This window comes from Oryctolagus cuniculus, chromosome 4 (genome assembly GCF_051225735.1).
Source record: "Oryctolagus cuniculus isolate XC-2025 breed Fujian yellow rabbit chromosome 4, ASM5122573v1, whole genome shotgun sequence".
NCBI classification, from domain to species: Eukaryota; Metazoa; Chordata; class Mammalia; order Lagomorpha; family Leporidae; genus Oryctolagus; species Oryctolagus cuniculus.
In genome coordinates this window covers 168,446,383-168,467,446 of record NC_142870.1, presented here as the reverse complement: position 1 = coordinate 168,467,446, position 21,064 = coordinate 168,446,383, and the positions used below count along the sequence as shown (strand labels likewise).

General features: G+C 55.4%; 1 protein-coding gene across 8 annotated transcripts in view; it reads left to right on the top strand.

Moving 5' to 3' along the window:
* The window catches only part of OSBPL10 (oxysterol binding protein like 10), a 296,379-nt gene that overhangs the window by 226,860 nt on the left and 48,455 nt on the right, over positions 1-21,064 (top strand). For all 8 annotated transcript variants that reach the window (XM_089331213.1, XM_008266099.5, XM_002716244.6 and 5 more), the window contains one exon: positions 1,482-1,636. In XM_089331213.1, the coding sequence (XP_089187339.1) occupies positions 1,482-1,636 (155 nt within the window). The remainder of the gene's footprint in view (positions 1-1,481; positions 1,637-21,064) is intronic.

The window sequence follows — 21,064 nt, the reverse complement described above, 5'->3', positions numbered from 1 at the left end:
CTGTAGGTCTTTTTTTAAAAATTTATTTGACAGAGTTAGACAGTGAGAGAGAGAGACAGAAAAGTCTTCCCTCCATTGGTTCACCCCCCAAATGGCCGCTATGGCTGGCGCTGTGCCGATCTGAAGCCAGGAGCCAGGTGCTTCCTCCTGGTCTCATATGGGGGTGCAGGGCCCAAGCACTTGGGCCATCCTCCACTGCCTTCCCGGGCCACAGCAGAGAGCTGGAGTGGAAGAGGAGTAGCTGGGACTAGAACCCGGTGCCCATATGGGATGCCGGTGCCGCGGGCGGAGGATTAACCTAGTGAGCCACAGCGCCGGCCCCTGTAGATCTTTCTTTTGAGTATCTCCAGTGAATAGGCTGGTGGGTTCACGGATAGGACATTTGAGAGCCTCAAAGGTGTTGAGTTCCAGTTCACACCAGTAAGACTGCGCCTCATTCTGCCTTTCACCCTTTATCCTTCTCTGTTCTTTATTTTGAGAGGCAGAGACAGAACGAGCGAGCATGAGTAGGAGCGCTCCTTTCCACTGGCTCACTCCCTGAGTGCCGGCAACGACGGGGCCGGGCCGAGCTGGGGACTCCAGCCAGGTCTTCCACGTGGTGGCAGGGACCCGACTGCTTGAGCCATCCACCACCTGCTGCCTTCCACGATGCACCTTAGCAGGGAGCTAGAAACAAGAGTGGGCCTGGCCTGGGAATTGAACCCAACACTGGGCTTTGAACATGCACTCCTGTCCTTGCGTTTAGACCAAGAACAGAATTTGCAGACATGAATTAGCTGATTTGAGACCTATTTACTTGCACAGCAGAATTGCCATGGGGTGCGAGGTCCACCTCTGCTTCCTGCTGCCCCAGGAGCGAACATGAAAGTACTTGTGGGGCCGGCGCTGTGGCTCACTAGGCTAATCCTCCACCTTGCGGCGCCGGCACACCGGGTTCTAGTCCCGGTCGGGGCGCCGGATTCTGTCCCGGTTGCCCCTCTTCCAGGCCAGCTCTCTGCTGTGGCCTGGGAGTGCAGTGGAGGATGGCCCAAGTGCTTGGGCCCTGCACCCCATGGGAGACCAGGATGAGTACCTGGCTCCTGCCTTCGGATCAGCGCGGTGCGCCAGCCGCGGTGGCCATCGGAGGGCGAACCAATGGCAAAGGAAGACCTTTCTCTCTGTCTCTCTCTCTCTCTCTCACTGTCCCCTCTGCCTGTCAAAAAAAAAAAATCAGTAAGAGACATAATCTCTATTTGACTTTGGTGACATAGGAATTACATCGTCCAAGGTTGGGAAGACGACACAACCTGTGATGGTCTTCCTCCTGCTTTTACACAGACCCTAGTTCTAGACTGAAGGTCAGATTCTATGCCCAGGGCCTCCTGCACCGCAGGCCTCACCTGCTTGTTACCCCGAGCCCGTGTGAAGTGGGTGCCCCCACGCAGGGAGGTGCAAATGTTTGTTTGGAAAATACTCGGCGTCACGCGAGGTCTTTATTTCAGAACACATCCTGGGATGGCCCGGGCCCAAGTCGCACTCCGCAGAGCAGCTGAGGAACGGGGCCCTTGGCTCTTTGCCTCCAGCCAGTGCCAACATAACCTGGGCCGTTTTACCCAACTCCGCCGAGGACGGGCAGCCCTCGCAACCAGAGCCCGAGGTAAGCGCGCTTGCCGCCTGTTCCGAGAGACCGTGATGATATCTGTGACTTGCTCAACTCTTTGTCAGAGGAGACAAACTACAAAATGGGAGAATTGCCTTGGCGCGACAAAGCGAGCCGCGTGCGTGCCTGACGCTCCCTCTGGCTCTTGTGTCTGGCAGCTGCCGCGGGTGAGTCGTGATCCTGGGAGGCAGGAGGCAGGAGGACTCTCCCGTTTTGCATAGAAATGGGACTCTCTTTAGCTTCAAGTGGGAGAAAAAAATCTAACAGGCCCATGATTAAGATGATGCGGCTGACATGACGGGAGCAGTCGCAATAACGCTCGGTCACTCCCCTGGGGAATGGCTTGTGCTGATCCTGCGCTCAGCTCCCGCATGCTCTGAGGCGGGCCAGGCTCCCCGGGGGCTCTGCACTGCTGTGGGGCTCCGGCTGGAGCAAGGCACCGCCCTGCCTGGTCTCCTGCAGGTCCCGAACCCCCACTGAGCCGGCTCCGTGGCCTCTGCAGTCCACCCTTGCGCCTCCTAACTCTGCCTCTGCGAGGGCGGCGGGCAAGGGGCCAGGTGCAGTGTTGCCTTGGCCAGTCGTCCTGTCTGTCATGAGTGCATTTTGTTCTTTAATGCACGCGCCTTCCTCACGTGGCCTCTTGAACTGGGCTGAGAGCGGCTTTCACCGTTGTGAAAGGTCGCTCTGACTCCTTTTAGCCTGAACAGGGCGTGGCACTACCTTGTAAGGGTGAACGCCCCCTGGGCATCGCCTTCTGTCCAGCCGCCCAGTGGTCCTGGTTTCCCCAGCTCTGACAGTAACTTGGTAGCCTGTGTCTGCCTAGAAGGCCTGAGGGATGTGAAGCAGACAGGAGGTGTGAATTTTGGCACGGCGTCTGGCCCGTGCCTGTGCAGGCTGGGCGCATAGGCAGAGCCGTGGACGGTGACTCAAGGTAAGTTGGCAGCTGTGTAAAAACCAGGCGCCCCACTGTCACGTGGCTTGTGCTGGGGCCTGGCTGGGTTGGTGTTTGAGAAGGGAGTGTCTGACGGCTGACGGACCAGGGGCAAACAATACTGTGTCCTTCGCTTTTCTGAGAAAGGACTTTTGGGGATTTGCTTGGAAATAAATGTATTGAAAGTCTTGTTCTAGAAGGAAATTAAAACAGAGAAGTGAGCTATTAGATCTGTTATTAAAATATTTTTTTGAGAGGTAGAGTCAGACAGTGAAAGGGAGAGACAGAGAGATAGGTCTTCCAGCAGCTGGTTCACTCCTCTAACAGCTGCAATGGCTGGAACTGAGCTGATCCAAAGCCTGGAGCTTCTTCCCAGACTCCCATGTGGCTGTAGGCGCCCAAGCACTTGGGCCATCTTCTACTGCTTTCCCAGAAGAGAGCTGGTTTGGAAGAAGAGCAACCGGGACTTGAAACCAGCATCCCATGTGGATGCCGGCCCCGCAGGCGGAGGATTAACCTGTGCCACAGCGCCGGCCCCTAGTAGACCTTGAGGTGTCGTTTTGTGAGCTCTCCTTCCCAGCAGCAGTCCTGGGCAAACCCTAGCGAGGGTGGTAACCTGGCAGCCTCGCTCTGACTGTCTTAGTGTTACTCCTGCTTCTCCCTGGAGACTGCATCCTGTGGCCCCTGCGGTTTGAGAGGCCGGGTCTGTTGTTGGTACATAAATGTGCTGCCCACTTGGCTTCCCTGGTTGGCAGCATTGGCGGAGCTTCACCTATAACCGTCCTTAAGAAATAACTCGCTCCCAAGTTCAGCGTTCTAGAGTCGGCCCTGCAGGAGAAGAGGTCGGCAAAGCGTCTTCCGTGCAGTTGTGAGCGATCATTAATTTCTGGCTGGCACTTGTACCCTTCATGCTGTTGCCAGGGCCCTGTGAGCTATGGCTGGACGCTCCCTCACAGCTGGGGTAGGGTGGCATCCGGATGGGTTTCTGAGTAGGGACAGTTAGAGTTCTCTTTGCGCATGACGATGCTGGTAGACGAGTCTGAAAACCCAAACCGTCCGTGTTGTTTAGACACTGTATGTTCTTAGGCTGCTGGGCTTTGCCTCATTTTTCTGTCTTAATTGTTGAGAAGCAAGCCCTATGCGCCCAACAGAGTTCCTGTCACCAAACGAGGTTTCCACGGCCTCTCTCCTGCGCACTGTGGACAGCTAACTCCAGGAGGGACGCAGTGAAATGCCTGAAGCCTACTTTTGATGATGAGAATCTGGTCACTCGTGCACGCAGTCCTGGGGAACTAATTTTGAGAATTGTGGTTCCTGTGGCATGTTAGCTAAATAAAAACGGCTTTCTTCTGGTTTACTGTTTTAATCATGTTTTAGGTCTTTGGGAATTAAAATCGGAACATAAAAGGAATCTCCCTTCTGCTGTTTCTGGCTTGCCTGTAAGATAGCCTAAGTCAGGAATACCAATGCGTTGTCAAGCTTAGTCGGTTTAATTCCCAGCCGAATCCAAGCTCCGAGAGTGATGTGGGTTTTCATATCTGAGCTGTGGTTGGCTGTTACCAAATGCAGCTATGTTAACATGTTAGCCTGCCGGGGCCAGAACCAACACCTGTGCAAACGACCTCTGCTTTCATGGTGAGATGCGTTGGATGTTGGGTTCACCGAGGAGTAGAGCAGGTTTTCAACTGTCCAACGGCATTTCAAATGGGAGCTTAGACAGGAAAGAGGCTTACCTGGTGCTCTGCTCATCACAGAGTGCCTTGTTTGGGGACAAGAAGGATGGAGGGTTGGAGTCGACACTGGAGACCGGCTTTCTCGTTCTTTAGTCTGCCCTCTTGAATGCAAAGACTGGAAGCGTAAGGATCCCCCAGCCTTTGTACCACTGGCTGCTGTGTGAGTTTTGGAAGGCCAAGTTCCTCCTGGTGCTGACTGGTGCCCAGCGAGGGCACAGGGGCCTGAGTGTTGAGTGGTGTCTGCAGTGACCCGCCGCGTCATTCCAGGGCCTTGCTTCCACCTGCGTAGGTGGGAGGTAGGGCCCAGCCTTGGGGCCTGGCTACCTACAGAGGTGACCTTGCATCTCAGAGTATAAGGGGCCCTGGACTTCTGCCCCCTCACCCAGGAGTGGTTGGTAAGCACCCAGTTCCTGTATCACGTCCCTTCCTGATGGAAGCTGCGTGGTGACAGGTTGGGCTGTTGGCACAGGAGGCCCAGTGTCTGCTGTGCCCCTGAATCCCCCCTGGGCAGATGGTCTGTGTGCAGTGTTTATCTTCACATCCCCACTACCTCTCTAACAGGCTGTCTGATCTCATAGATCAAGTTCATTGTGGGGCGGACCCATGTCTGATCCTGCTCTGGAGAGTCCAGATGGTTTATGCGAGGACTGTGCCGGGCTGGCGTTGTGCTGTAGCAGGCGAAGCCACTGCCTGCGGTGCCAGCATCCCACATGGGCACTGAGTTCAATTCCCAGCTGCCACTTCCATTCTGACTCCTGCTAATGCGCCTGGGAAAGCAGCAGAAGACGGCCCACATACTTGGGCCCTTGCACCCACGTGGGAGACCCAGATGAAGCTTCTGGGTCTGGCCTGGCCCAGTGTTGGCCGTTGTGGCCATTCGGGGAGTGGAGCAGCAGGTGGAAGATACTCTCTGCCTCCAACTCTGCCGTTAAAATAAGCAAATCTTAGAAAGAAAAGTACCGTGTTGTAGTTACCATCCCATAGGAATCTGAATGTGAATAAGGCCCGTAGTAGTGTTCATGACTGAAGGGCATGCTTCTCACTTGTTCTCATTTCTGGTCCTTAGTCTCCCCCGTGGGTTTCTAGTAGAATAATTTCACCTATTGAGTGACGTTTGGCTTATGTATGCTGTGTAAGATTCATTGATGGTCAAGTGTCCTGGACTCTCCTTTATTGGTTGGACCATTTCTAGCCACTGGCCTTGACCAGATAGCGAACAGGTGCTGGATGGTGGTGGTTCTAAGTGGAAGTCTTACCATAACCCTTTAGAAGAGCCACTGAGGCCGGCACTGCAGCTCACTAGGCTAATCCTCTGCCTGTGGCGCCAGTACCCCGGGTTCTAGTCCCGGTCGGGGCGCCGGATTCTGTCCTGGTTGCCCCTCTTCCAGGCCAGCTCTCTGCTGTGGCCCGGGAGTGCAGTGGAGGATGGCCCAAGTGCTTGGGCCCTGCACCCATGGGAGACCAGGAGGAAGCACCTGGCTCCTGGCTTTGGATCGGCACAACCCGCTGGCCCTAGCAGCCATTTGGGGAGTGAACCAACAGAAGGAAGACCTTTCTCTGTCTTTCTCACTGTCTAATTCTGCCTGTCAAAAATAAAATAAAATAAAATAAGGAGGGCCACTGAGAGCATTCCATTTGGGTCCTGACACTAGAGGAGTGAGCAGTGATTTGATTATCTTTTTTTCCTTCCTCTTAGTGGTCTGGAGGGAAAGTAGTCCATCATTCAGACAAATGTAGAGGATAAGCCTGCTGGCTTGCATGCCTTCAGGACTTAATGGAAGTCAGAAAGATCCGGGTTGTCCGTCATCCGTTTGCTTTGTGTCTCAGTACAGTGAGACAGTGATGATTCATCTACTTAGTTATTTGTTTACTTGGCAAGCATGGAGACTGCGGCGTGGGGCGGAGCCCTCCTTCATTTAGTAGCTGCGCACAGCCTCGTTTGTTTCATGTGCTTCTTAGCAGTTATTCTCTGCCTCTTGATGGTAGAAGCAGAGGAAATGGTCCTTAGGCAAGGGATGCTCTGAGGGCGGCGGCCAGGTAGGTGGTGGGGCGTGGCTCCGTGTCTACCTGTGGCCCCTAGCCGTTGAGATGGTCGTCTGGGAGAGGGCTGGGGCGCCGGGCTGCGGGTGGGTCTCTCTGGTGCTTTAGGGGCTGGACGTGTGCTCCCCAGGCTTAAGAGCTGCTTTCTGTCTTGCGAGTGGTGTGTTGTGCCCTCCATCCTTCTTCAGAGTCGACAGCCACACCATCACGTGCAAACCTGAGCCGTGCGTGTGTTGTTGGAAAGCCTCGGGCTCGGCATCCGGCACCTTCCGCGAGCTCGCTGATGACAGGGCACAGCGGTGTGGCTTCCGGAGAAGCTGTGAGACGTTGGTTCCGGCTTGTGCTATTGGTCAAGGTCTGCTTCCCTCTCTGCACCTGTTTCTCCTTCCTCTCTGCTGCTGCTTCTCCACGGGTGACAGCCAGTATTGTCCGCTTGCAAGTGTTGCCTCTGCAGGGGTAGGATCTGTTGGAGGCTCCCAGATGGCAGCTTGGCAGGGCCGGTGGGATGCGTTTTGGGGTTTTTCCTGGGTGTTGACCCTGGCCCACGTGGGCCTTTCTGGGTAGACTGACCCAAGTCGCCTCCGTGTCTCCCCTCCCCCCGGCCATGTGGCTTTGTGACATAAACACCCATCAGAGTGCGGTGGAGGTCGTCCCTTGGATTTGACACCTGAGAGCTGGAGCCGTATGAAAAAATCCTCACCTTGTGGCACAGCCTGTCCTCTCGTGCAGCGGTACCCCAAGGACTGGGCGCCCGGAAACCGGCGAAGACAAAGCCCCAGCTCGGCAAAGCGTCGGAGAACTTGTGGCAAGGTGGTGTGAACGCTGTTGGCGTCCGCTTGTTTGGGGTACTTACACTCACTGTGCCAATGCGGCCCCCGCTGGGCAGTTCCCTCCCCACCTGCCTCCCGCTCACCCAGCCCCAGGGAGCAGCTGTGCTGGGAGAATGGGCTCTTCCCTGCCCACCTGCTGGCTTTTCTCTCGGGCCACAGTAGGACCTGGCTCAAGGTGATGGATCGGCTGCCTCTGACCAGGTTCCCTTTGCAGAGATGGGAAGTCGCTGCTTGGAGATGGCTGATCCTGGGGCGAGGACGTTCCAGAAGGAAAGAGTAGACTATTTGTCACATGCTTCGGGCTCTGCCTAAGTTACTCAGGTTGTTGTAGCCCTTTTGCAGTTTGAATTGACTTCTGCAGGCAGCTGATGGGGCTGTGCGGGGAGGGGGGCTGTGGGTGTGTGCTAAATCATAATCTCAAACTTTAATAAGTGTGACCAAAAGAGCAGAAAGTAGATGGTGTGTGTGTGTGTGTGTGCGTGCACGTGCACGCGTACAAATGAGTTGGTGAGAGTGAGTATCAGAGTGGCCTGTGAGTTCTGGCGGTCTTTTTCAGATACCACAGGTAGTTGACTCCATAGCCAGTTCTCTAGGTCTTGAACATAGTACGCCAGCAGCTAGAAGCCGTCTGTCTGTCCCTGTTGCCCCAGGACCATGGTCCTCCTCACTCCCACAGGTGGCAGAGTAGCCAGGGCCACATGGGTGAGATCCGTGAGGTGCCGTCCGTGTCGTGGGATGCTGTGTTCGTCTGGTGACGGTGCCTGCCCATTGCTTGGCCAAGCCCTGGCTTCTTTCTCTGTCACTTGCCACCCACAGCCAGCTAAGCACACACCGCCGTGTCCCGTGTCTCACACAGCCAAAGTCCTGGTACACGACCTCATCACTAATGTGTGTAAGTAGAGGGCTGCAGGTGAGCTGCGACAGGGAAGAGGAAGCCATCACCTTTATGGAAGAGAAATGACACGTAACTGGGAACAGTAACGCATCCTTTAAACCATGGGACCGTCTTCAGGCTGTCCCACCCCTGCCCTCAGCGTCTCCTGGTCCCCCTCATTAGAATTGCTTTACTTTAAAAAGAATAAGACATGCATGTAACTTTTTAAATTTCTTTTTTAAAAATATTTATTTGAATGTCGGGGGGAGAGAGAGAGAGAGAGAGTATCTTCCATCTGCTGTCTCGCCCTAGACGGCCACAACAGCCAGGTCTGAGCCAAGCCAAAGCCAGGATCCAGGAACTTTGTCTTGGTCCCTGACGTGGGTGCAAGAGCCCCAGTCGCTGGTCCATCATCCTCTGCTTTCCCAGGCACATTAGCAGGAAGCTGGATCAGAAGCAGAGCAGCTGGAATCCAAACCCACACTCTGACGTGGGGTGCTGGTCTCACAAGCTGTGGCTTACCCCACTGCACCACAATGCCAGTCCCTTAAAGTTATTTTAAAATGAAAACGGGGCTGGCGCCGCAGCTCACTAGGCTAATCCTCCACTTTGCGGCACCGGCACACCAGGTTCTAGTCAGGGCACCAGACTCTGTCCCGGTTGCCCCTCTTCCAGGCCAGCTCTCTGCTGTGGCCAGGGAGTGCAGTGGAGGATGGTCCAAGTCCTTGGGCCCTGCACCCCATGGGAGACCAGGAGAAGCACCTGGCTCCTGCCTTTGGATCAGCGCGATGCGCCGGCCGCAGTGCGCTGGCTGCGGCGGCCATTGGAGGGTGAACCAACGGCAAAGGAAGACCTTTCTCTCTGTCTCTCTCTCTCACTGTCCACTCTGCTTGTCAAAAAAAAAAGAAAAAAAAAAAGAAAAAAAAAAAGAAAACGGAAGAGGATTGCATCTGATCCAAGTGCGAGGTGTCTAACCCACATCCAGAGTTGCAGAGTGCCTTGTGCGTTACTCTACACAGGGATCCACCCCACCCCGTGAATGACTTTTTTTTTTTTTTAAGGAAATGTGTTTGTTTCAGATATCTTCTTTTCAATCGCCTGTGCACTAAAACACGGTGCCAGCCTGTGAAAAGCTGGCGTAAAAGGAAATCTACTAGGTGATTCCGGAGGAAAACGGCTCCTTAGGGAGAGATGAGCTTTTCTCGTAGTAGATTGATATCAGCTTCATGTACTGAATTGAAAGAAGAAACGGAAACAAAAGGCAGAAACTTTTATGTTTATCTGCCTTTTTAGAATTCCAGGATGATGAATTTTCAGCATCAGAAGCTTTATTTAGAATGGGATCTTTAAAAAAAAAAAATGTACTTAGTGGACAGAGAGCCCCCTCTGCTGGTTCACTCGCCACATACCTGCAGCGGGGGGTAGGAGAGTGCAGCGTACAGCCAGGAGCTGGAAACTCCATCCAGGTCTCCCACGTGGTTGGCAGACACCCGGCATCTTAAGCCATCAACACTGTCTCCCAGTAGGAAGCTGAAATGGGAACCGGAGCCGGGTGTTGAACCCAGGTACTCCCGTGTGGATCGTGGCATCCTCCGTGGGCAGCCCAGATGCCCAGCCCTAGAGTGGGCTCTTACCCCGAAACCCCCATCGTGGCAGGTGTCTGCCTGCCGGGCGCTGCTGGACCAGTGGTTCTCAGCCAGGCAGAGGGTGTTGCTTGTGAACATTTTGCTATGGAGGAAGCGGCACCTGGAGCTGCTCTCGGAGGTGGTGGGTGTTGGTACGATGCCTGGGATCCAGCTGTGGAGTTGGACACAGCGCTTCGGACCCAAGCCCCTTCCATCATGCAGTCCGGAAGCGTGGGAGCGCAGAGTCACCGGCGGGCGGTTGTGTTTACACAGTAACTTTGATGCAAACGTGGTGAGAATTCCTATGAGAGCACGTGTTTCTGGTACTAGGCTCTGCTGGTACTCGGGACTCAGCCCTTATTAAAGTTGCTCTTTGGCCTACCTTACTCACCCTATTTGCAGATGTGAAGTACATTGGAAAACCCTGCCGTCCTGGGCTTGCTTTATTTTTATTTGAGAGGCAGAATTAGAATTACAGAGAGGGAGAGAGAGATCTTCCATCTGCTGGTTCACTCCCCAGATGGCTACAATGGCCGGAGCTGGGCTGACCTGAAGCTGGAAGCCAGGAGCTTCGGCTGAGTCTCCCACGTGGGAGCAGGGGCCCAAGCATTTGGGCCATCTTCTACTGCTTTCCCAGGCCGTAGCAGAGAGCTGGATGGGAAGTGGAGCAGCCGGGTCTCGAACCAGCGCCAATATGGAATGCTGGGACTGCAGGCAGTGGCTTTTACCCACTACACCACAGCACCGGCCCCTTCAGTTAACTTTACACTCATAAAATTAACCCTACACTAAGTAGAGAGTTTAATGAAACAGTATGAAGAAAAAAGAAAACAAACAAAAAGCAATGACCATTGTTCCTCAACAGTTAGACAAGGGCCGTTCAAAATCATCGCATCACAAAGTGTCAGTTTCGCTCCTGTAGGTTACCTTTCAGATGGCTTAGTTACCGCAGATCAGAGAGCTCCCGATAACCGCTCCTGCCCCTCCAGCTCCGCCCCAGGTGGTCACTCGGCTAATCACCAAGGTCATGGTCGTGCTGGTGTCTTGACCGAGTTTCCTCTGGGGAAGTCCCGAAATGATCTGTCCAGTTGGCCTCGTGGGCCCAGGTCAGCGAGCAGCCACAGGCGGGGTGCTCAGGCAGGCTGCTTTTTGCTGTGTACCCCTAGTTTGTGCAGGAGAGAAAGCCTGAGATGTGGAGAGAGAAGAGATTTAAGTAGGTTGTGCGAGTTTCCCATTGCTGCTGTGTCAGATGGCAGCCACACATATACCGTCCGACAGCTCTGTAGGTTGGAAGTCTGACGCAGGTCCCAGTGGGTGAAAGGCAGGGTGTGGGTAGGGCTGTGTTCCCTTCTGGGGGGCTCTAGGGAAGGATCTGTTTCCTGGGCGTTTCCAGCTTCTAGACTCTGCCTGCATTCCTTAGCTTGCAGCCCCTTCCTCCTTCTGCAGAGCCAGGAACATTGCACCTGTTTGTAGACACCGCCTTTTCCGGCTTGTAAGGACCCTTGTGGTTACATTGAGCCCCACCCAAGGAACCCAGGAGAATCTCCGTGTTTTAAGGTGGACTGCTCAGCCAGGTTAAGTCCCCATTGCTGTGTGACGTCACGGTCACAGTCCTGCGTTTTAGGACTTGGACACCCTTGGGCCACGATTCCGCCTCCAGCAGTGGGTAAGTTAGCTTGGTGTGCTTCGTGCACGGTAGATGGACCGTGAAGTGAAACGTGCCGACCTCTGGCTGGGACTCGAGTAAGAGGTGAAAATACTCCCTTTGAGGAAGGCAGTCGGCTCAGCTGGGCTGGTCAGTGGAAGAAAAGCAACCCCTGGCTTGTTTTCAAAGTGCGGCTGTCAGCGCCCTCTCCTCCTCCGGCTGCCCCAGCAGTCGCTGAATCAGCTGGCTAAGAGCCCATGATCTTGCCTTTTTGGTTGTTCATGACTTAGTATGGGAGGAGACTTTTAAAACGTTATTGTGAAACAATGTAATATTACTACATAAAAATACAGTGTAGAACTTGTAGGAAGTCCAAGGGAAGAAAATTCACTCTTTCTCTGGATGCTGCCCCCTAGAAGGTGCCATTGGTGGGCTCCTTTTAGTTTTTGAAATGATGTATTTATTATTTATTTAAAAGTGTGATGCATACACACAGGGAGGGGGGAATAGAGAGAGAGAAAGGGAAACAGGGAGATATCTATCTAATCTAATCTATTTATCCATCTATCTGCTGGTTTACTCAAAATGCCCACAATTGTCAGGACTATACCAGGGTTGAGCCAGGAGCCCATAACTCCATCAGGGTCTCCCACGTGGGTGGTAGGAGTCCTAATACTGGAGCCATCTTCCACTGCCTTCCAAGGCGCATTGGCGGGAAGCTGGATCTGAAGTGGAGTAACGGGACTCAAACGGCTGCTCTGATACAGGATGCAGTTGTCTCAAGTGGCGATTTAACCCACTGCACACAGCCCCATCCCCCTGTGTATTCTTTTAAAAATTGCTTGTTTTGATGGACTCACACTGCAGAAGGTGTTAAGTGGCTTCTTAATTGGTAACTTAACAATGTACATTGGGCATTTTCCCATGTCAGTGTGTAGAGATTGCGTTTTTCTGAAAACCTGCGAAGCTGTCCTATCTTTGCATATCTCACAGGTGCCACACTTTATTTAACCAGACTTGGGGGGAGACATTTGTCTGGTTTTCCACTGTTACAAATTGTGTTCTACATCTATTTTTGCACGCTTATACATTTTATATAGGGAAACTTACTAGCAGTAGGATTTCAGTAATATTCTATCAGCAAGCGTGAGAATTTGAAACTGAAAAGTGTTACCAAACTGCCCGCTAAGATTAAGCCAGAATTGCGACTCCCCCAGCAATATGTGCAGGGTGCCATGATCCCGCCCCTTTGCTGCTCAGGCACGCCTATCAAGTTTGCATCTTACTGTCAGGTCTGTTTCTTGGTTTTTTTTTTTTTTTTTTTTTCATTTCTGCTTTATCATTATGGCTGTAAACGCGTGTCTATAATATATTGGCCACTGTGTGTTTTGTTGTTCGTGATTGCGTGTAATGGTCTTTCACCATTTTCAATTTGCTTGTTGGGTTTTCTGAGAGTTTGTTTTTGTATCAAGTCCACTCTTTGTCATGTGCAGCGCCTGTCTTTGCATTTTTTAGATGCGCTCGTGGAGGTCAGAAGCGGTGACGCCTCGCGTGGTGAGGTCTTTGCACGTGGAGGTCCCATGGCTTGGATCTCTCTGGCCACTTCTCTCCCCTTCCACCCTGTCATAACGTAGCGTGCATTTCACACGAGGCTCCAGAACTGGGTGTTGCTGTGTGGGAACGCGGGCCGGAATGGCCACCAGCTGGTCCTGTGTGCTCGTGTTTTGCAGGGAGACACGGTAACTAGGGGTGCACACTGAGCGATGGGTGCCTTCGTCTCTCACTGAGAGAACCGCTCCATAGGGGAGTTCTTGCTCTGCCCTCGCCTTCCTGCTGCTCCTTGGCTCAGAAGCCAACGTCAATGTCCTGACACATTGCTCCCAGGTACTGACGGGAACCTTGTCCCCCGTGTGGGGTCTGATGTTGCTGGTTCCTTAATGTAGTTTTTTAAATTTTTTGACAGGCAGAGTGTACAGTGAGAGAGAGAGAGACAGAGAGAAAGGTCTTCCTTTGCCGTTGGTTCACCCTCCAATGGCCGCCATGGCCGGTGCACCGCGCTGATCCAATGGCAGGAACCAGGTGCTTCTCCTGGTCTCCATGGGGTTCAGGGCCCAAGCACTTGGGCCATCCTCCACTGCACTCCACAGCAGAGAGCTGTCCTGGAAGAGGGGCAACCGGGACAGAATCCGGCGCCCCAGCTGGGACTAGAACCCAGGGTGCCGGCGCCGCAAGGTGGAGGATTAGCCTAGTGAGCCGCGGCGCTGGCCCCTTAATGTAGTTTTTTTTTTTAATTTATTTTATTTATTTGAAAGCCAGAGTTACAGAGAGAGGTAGAGACAGAGAGAGAGAGGTCTTCCATCTGATGGTTCACTTCCCAAATGACTGCAATGGCCAGAGTTGAGCTGATCCAAAGCCAGGAGCCAGGAGCTTCTTCCGGGTCTCCCATGCAGGTGCAGGGGCCCAAGCACTTGGGCCATCTTCCACTGCTTTCCCAGGCCACAGCAGAGAGCTGGACTGGAAGAGGAGCAGCCAGGATGTGAACCGGTGCACGTATGGGATGCTGGCGCCGCAGCCGGGGCTTTAACCCACTGCGCCACATCACGTGTACGTAGCACGGGTTATCCCAAGCTCCCAGGAGGACGTGCTTCCCAACCGCGGTTTACAGATGGGCGGAGGCATGGTGTTGGGGCGCAGAGGACTGTGTCTGAGCAATGCACAGGCGACTGGGCCGCTGGTGGAGAGCTCCGGCCCGGCTAACTCAGGCTGCAGAGATGGAAACCCTGGGCCTTGGGGGGAGTGGCTTGTTTGGAGGAGCCCGGTGCCCAGCTCCATACAGCTCCACCTGCAGACTCACTTTTGTTTCTTTGTTTGCTCCGAGTGTGATGATTCTGTCCCTCTGAGCGCTAACAGAGCCACCGCGTGCTGATCAGAGCCTGGGATGGGCTCAGCCAATCACGCATTTCCCCTGGAAGTCTGTGTTGAGAGTGGCCTCTGAGCACTGGCTCCAGGGAGGCAGTGGCCCTCAGTGGGGGGACGCAGGCAGCGTCGTGCGGGGGTGTGGCCCTGGAGTGATAGGAGAGAGGTGTGGGTAGCTGCCGTCATCCTCTGATCCCGAGTATCCACTCACGTTGCAATAGACGTTCAGGGAGGCCTCCTGTTTGCATCCCCTGTCCCCGTGGCTAGACCGACGGATGCATAGAACGCAAGGTAAATACTGGAGAAAGTGCCTGCGATGTGACTGTGTCGTGCTGACTGGGGCTTGGAAGGTGCAGCCCCGTGGGGTGCTCTTGGTATCCCTCATCCCGGAAGGATCGCGTGAGCACTGGGATGGTTCTGGTTTGTTTGTTCTCCACGAAAGTGCTGGAGGCTGTTTGATCTCAGCTGTTCTCTCCTCGGTCTGTTAATATTTACAGAAATCCAGGCATAATAGACATATGTCAGAGCTTTTAACAAGAAAAGGGGGAAACATCTACATTGCCGGAGCGAGGTGTTCCCTCTCTCTCTCTCTCTCTCTCTCTCTCTCTCTCTCTCTCCTCCCTAGCTCTGAAGATGCTTTGGATTCAAATCGTTGGATGTTCTGGAAGTCGGGGGGCTGATGATCCAGAAACTCTATCCAGAAGCCATGGGGTGGGCCGGCTTGGTTTGCGCTGCTGCCCCGTGTGTGTGGGTGTGTGCCTGGCCCGTGGCCAGCAGCCAGCGCTCTGCAGACGTACCCCGGCTTTGTCGGCAGGAGAGGGCTTAGTGCCCTTTGCTTTCTCCATCATTCACGATGCAGCCCCTCTGGCCTCAGCACGCAGCAATTGCCTTTGGCTTCTAATGATTCGTCAACCAGAGCTGCGCTGTGGCTTGTGTTCTGCTGCTTAGTCCATTTGCCTTGCTGTCCCCTTCTGGAATTCCCACTGCAGAGAATTTCAGTGGCAACTGATGGGGGATTTCCAGGCGAGGGGCTTGAGTGATTAAAAGGGACAGATGAAATTCAAAGGCAGAATTGAGTGACCGGCTGGCGTGACCGCTGATGAAACCACGGTCACCTTTGTCCAGCCAGAGAGGATAAGCTATCGGGGGTCGGTGTTGTGAGTTTCCTCCTTTGACTTGCATGTGCGCAGGTTGATGGGAAAGGTCGTCTGCCTGTCCTCGCCCCTCGCCATGGCTGCGTTCCCACCAGGCTCCCAGGGTTGGGTCTGGAGACTTACTTCCTGCTGTGCCTGCCCCTGGGCTCTGTCTGCGGTTCCTCGTAGCCCCCGTGGCCTGCCGCACAAACACGAGGGTGCTTCCCTCTCACCTGCAGGACTCGGGCAAGCGCAGTTTTTCCAAGGACTGGGGGAGGGGAGCTTCTGCTCCAGGGGTAGAGAGCGTCCACTTTGCCAGTAGAGAAAGTTCTAGAAGCCTCTCGCACAGCCTTTTCTGTAGAGTTGGCTCTGCTGAGCTGGTTAGGTGTAAGGGATTAGGTTCGTCCTAAGCCATGACGCTGTGTGCCGAGGTTTGTACGTTGTGCCAGGGACCACATAGACAAATTGTCACTGGACGTCAGTTGAAGGAATGAAAGCTAGGGAGAAGTGGGTCTGCGCCTTGCCCCCTGAGTCTCTGACCCGGTGGTCCCCAGGGGATCTGGAGGGAGCCTCCAGACTTCGTCTCTGTCGGTTCCCTTCGGTTATGCTGACACCGCGGGCCTGGGAGCACACCCTACGTGGGCTTTTTCCCGTTGCCCCCTGCATACCTGCATTGCTTTGCTTCTTTTTTTCTGTCTCTACCTTCTTCGAGTTCAAGTCCGTAGCTTCATGATGTATATGGGAAGAGCCAGGCAACGTGGCAATTAACGGCATCAGGAAGAATCCCTGGCCTGGTGCCGTGGGCCGAGCCGCCTCACGTTTGCTCTCTGAATGAAGTGCTTACAGACTCTACCGAGTCGGAGCAAGAGCGCCCGCGGAACCCGGCCGACGTCAGCGGTGCTGTCACCTGTGGCTGTGGAAGCCAGACTGCTGCCCGGGTCCTGCAGCCATGGTTAGGGCAGAGCAACTCGGAGGCGGTAGAATGCCCTCCCTAGGTTTCTAGGCACGCGGTCTTGATGACTACTGGTTGCTGCACCTGCGTTGATCCTCCGTCGTTTTATTGAGCTGGAGGTTTGGTGAAGTTGTGTCTCACTAGGACTTGAGTCTGCGCTCACCGGGCTTTATGTGACCAAGGCGTTGATGGCAGTGGCCCGGGAGCGGCCCCAGAGAACCTCGCGCTGGGTTTTAGAGGAGAAAAGGAGGGACGCGGTCTCGGGGAACAGGTGCTGCTCCTGCAAAGGCGCAAGTGGGAAAGGAGCAGGAGTGACCGGGAGGGAGAGAGAAGTTTGGACGCCCCGCGGGGAGGAGCAGGTGCAGAGGGAGTGGTCACATGGAAGAAGCCTTCCACGTTGGGCCAGGTCCCGGGACAGCTTCCTGCGGGCAGTGGGGAACTGGGGGGACGTTTGGACTGGGGAGGTGGGTGTTTGGAGAAGAACGTTCTGGTGGGGTGACGCTAGCCAAAGAGTAAGAGACGTCTAGTGATGGCCTTGGGAGGTCACGTGTCCAAGGCCCAGAGGGGGGTGGGAGCAGAGGAGGGTGCGCGGACCAGGCAGGTGTCTGGACATGGGGGAGGGGGAAGCTTCGGGCATCCAGCGTGGATGACAGGGAGGGTGGTTGAGCCCCCTGCCGGCTGAACGCCGCCCCCACCCCCACCCCCCGCCCACGTGAGGCCTCACAGTGGTTTTATAACATCCCCATGGTTATGACACCCGCAGGCAGTGTGGGCCGTCAGTGTGGCTTCCTCCCCTGCCCCTGCCATTCCCCTGCCTCCCCCGTGGGCACCACAGCCCCGTGATGGCTCATGGGTCTCCCACATGGACTGCCCTGCGGAGCCGCAGGCTGCAGGAGGACCCAGGCTGTCCCCTGCACTCCCCTCTTGCAGTGTCCCTAGCCCGGAGCTCCGTGCGGATGTTCACCGAGTCAAGGAGAAGGCAGGCCGGGAGCACTGGCAACTGCTGCCCGGTGCGTGTCGGTCGCACTCACGCCGGGCTGTTGTCGGAACCTTCTCTCTAGTTCTCAGCACCCCCACCCTTGCCTACCGTAAGTCACCACCTAATTCCCAGGTGCTATGACTCAGCCGCGTGGGGATCTTCAGTGCTTCCACACTTCCACAGGAGAAAGCCGAGTGTTGATGGAGACACAGCAGTGAGCTGCCATCTCCCCGGGGAGGTGTGCTGGGTCAATACATAGTACGCTGGGGTGACCAGCGACGGGAGGGCAAATAGAGCAGAGGAAGGCGCAAACCATGAGAGAGTGCGGTGTGGCTTAGAAGAGGCTCGGAGGCTGCGCTGGTGAGCAAAGATCTGAGTGTGGACCAAGGGAGTGAGTGATGCATGGACCACAGCAGATGCAAAGGTCCTGGGGCAGCCTCATGCTCCATGTGTCCAGGAAAGCATGTAGAGTATAGCGGCTGAGGAGGGGAACTCAGTGGGAGGGGAGACAAGTTGTGGGCTGACTTCCTATAGGACTTCCTAGACCACAGGCAGGACTGGGACTTTGGAATGCAACGGGCAGCTTTTGAGTGCAGGAGAGACCCGGTCTACTGTCGCCATTGGGACGCCTCTGATTACCGTGAGGAGAGCCAGGCTGCAGGGGGTGGGGATGCAGGCTGGGGAGGGACCAGGTGCCTTGTGCCAGGGTGGTGGAGGTGTGAGGACCAGCGTGCCTTGTGCCAGGGAGGTGGAGGCTGTGGGGAGCGAGCCGGTCCTGGGTGGCATTTGCAGCACCTGCTGATGGCTCTGTAGAGCGTGAGCAGGAGATGGGCGTGGAGGAGGAGCCGTCACTCCATGAGATGGGGACGATGCATGTTGGAGGTGTGATTGACAGGTGTGTGTTGGGCATCCCAGGTTTGACACGGCCGTGAGCTGGCACGTTGGTTCTCTGTTCTGGCAAATGCTTGTGGGCCTCCAAGTTGAAAGCCGCACCCACCCGTTGTTGTGTCACCTCCCATGGCTCCAAAGCCCCGCGTGGCTCGCGGGTGTGGGCAGGGCTGTGTTCCCTTCTCGGGGTCTGAGGGCCGACTCTGTTCCCTCGGCCTTTCTGGCTGCTGGGGCCTTGGCTCATGGCAGCTCCTCCATCTCCAGGGCCAGCAACATCACAGCTCTCTGGCCCGCACCTGCTTCCCTAGTCCTGTGGCTGCAACAGGAAAGACTCCCCAAAGGCAGGGATTCCTGTGACTACACTGGGGGTGCACCTCAGTGATAAGGGGCACCCCGCCCCCTACCTGAAGCCCCTTCACTCCATCATGTCTGTCCAGGCTCTCTTGTCCTGGGAAGTTCCTGGCTCCAGGGCAGGGTATCTTGGGGTTCCACCTGCCGGAGATGGTGCGGGGAGCGAGGTAGGCTGGACAGCCAGAGTTCAAGGGAGGAGGCTGGACTTGAGATACCAAGTGAGAAGTTGCCATTGTACCTGTTCTTTAATGCCATGGCATCAGGTGGGCTCACCCAGGGCGTGAGTCTAATAGTCACTAGACCAAAGCCCTGTGCCTGGCATCGGCCACACCTCCCCGCACTGCTCTTGTCCCTGTCCCTTGCTTGCATGGTCCCTTCTGTGGGGATGTCCCTGCCCCGTGTTTGCATCACTGCTGCCTTGGGAGGTGCAGCCCAGTGTCGGCTGCCCGAGGGTGAGCCTTTCTGATCACCCAGGTCACGAGCTTCCTCTGCCCTTGCCGTTTGCTTTTGTATCGTGAGTCCTTCTGTTTAGTGTTTTAATAACTGCTTTATCAAGAAAGAACGTGGGGCCATAGATTCACTCAGTCACAGCATGTCAGCTGCTCAGGCTTTCAGTGTGTTCCCAGGTGTCTGTCACCGTCCCCACTGCCACGTTGAGAGCACAACTTCAGAACACCTGTGCCCTTGATCTGTCTGCCCGGGTCCACCGCTCCTCCCAGTTCCTGGCCGCCATGAACCTGCTTACTCTATAGATTGGCCAGTTGAGGGTCTCTTCTATAAATGCAACCACAAAATGTGGCCATTTGTGACTGGCTGTTTAATAATTAATTAGCGAGACAGTGAGAGATCCCCTCCGCGGGTCACTCCCCACCTGCCCGCAATGCTCCGGGCTGGGGCTGAAGGTAGGAGCCGAGAACTCCATCCAGGTCTCCCATGGGTGAGGGAGCCAACCACTTGAGCCACCAGCTCTGCCTCCCAGCATCTGCAGTAGCAGGAAGCTGGAGACAGGAGTGAGAACCAGGACTCACACGCAGACACTGTGATGGGGGATGCAGATGTCTTTAATTACCAGCTGAAATATCCACTCTTGTCCTGTTAACTTTAATCCTGAATTTGCCCTTGTATGCTGAAATTTTCCCCATTTTTCTTTGATTTTACTCATTCATTAAGAAAACAACAGTTGTCAAACCCCTATTAGAAGCCATCCTTTGTGTTGGGAAAATGAAAATCTGTGTTGGAATTCCTGTGATTAAGGAGTTTGCATTGGGGTGAGCTCATAGCCGATGGCCACCTGTGGCTCCTGCACTGCTGGCTCTTATTCCGGGCCCCCAGCTCGGCTTCTTTCTCCCCACCCGCGTCCCTCCCCACCCGTGGCCCTGCCTAGCCCCAGTCCTCACCAGTGCCCTTTGGCCAAGGGGAGCTGGCGTTCCTGGCCGCCAGGAGCACAGTCCGAGTGCCCAAGTGGGCGTGTCCCACGGCAGGGGCTTTCCGGGTGGGGTCCAGCTCTGCCCAGGCGATGGGTCAGAATTTACCAGTGCCACCCAGGGCTGGGAGGGAGGAAGACCCGTGCTGTCCTCCTGAGCCTGCTCAAGGCAGAGACCACACCTTTGGTGTCCCTGTATCCTGGGTCCCTAGCGTGGTGCGTTGCCCCTCCTGGGTGCTCAAAGACATGGAGTTGTGACGACCCCTCGGGCTCCGTGCCCGCTCACCCTGCCACCCACCCTGTTGCCTCTCTTCTCACCAGAGCCCCGCAGGACTGGAGTGAGGGTGTTCCATGGTTCCTGCCCTCCCGGACCCTCTAGAGAGCATGGGGGCGGGGGAGGTGCTGCAGAGGGAGGTCCGCCTCTCCTGCCCCCTCCAAACAGCAGCTGGGGTCGTAGGCCGGTGCCGGGATGCTCCTCTGACCCCGTGCCCTGGGCTGTGTCCTGAGTATCTTGTTCCTCTTGCCTGCGCGTCTTGGTTGAGATTCATCTGGGACATAGTTGGGAGCCTTCCCTGGTGCAACCCCAGGTGGCCAGGGCTGTGGACTGTTGTGGCCTCGGCGTCCTCATGGCTGGGAAGCTTGGGAGAGGCGTGGGGGGACGTCATGCAGCTTGGCGAGGGACGCCCCTGGAGGGGAGGCAGCAGCCAGACAAGGCGGCGGCTGTGGGCGCGTCAGCAGCAGCCTCGCATCAGGCTGTGTGCCAGTGTTTCTGGTGCCGGCCCCCGGGTCCTGTGATGGCTGTGCCTAACCTAATACTTCTCACGTGTGCCTGGGCCTGTCTCCATCCGTGCTCAGTACATTAAACAATGCCGTTACTTGAGAGGCAGAGACATACAAACAGCACTCCCATCAGCCGGGTCACTCTCCAGATGCCCACAGTACCCGGTCTCCCATTTCACTGACGGGGAGACTGAGCCTGGTCGGTGGCAAGTATGGACTCTGGGTTCTGTCTCCAGGCCTGGCAGCCAGAGTTGGCCCTCGCCATGGTCCTTACCCTCTCCATGCGGCCTCTCGCCGTTCCTCGTGATGCCTTGTATCCCAGTGC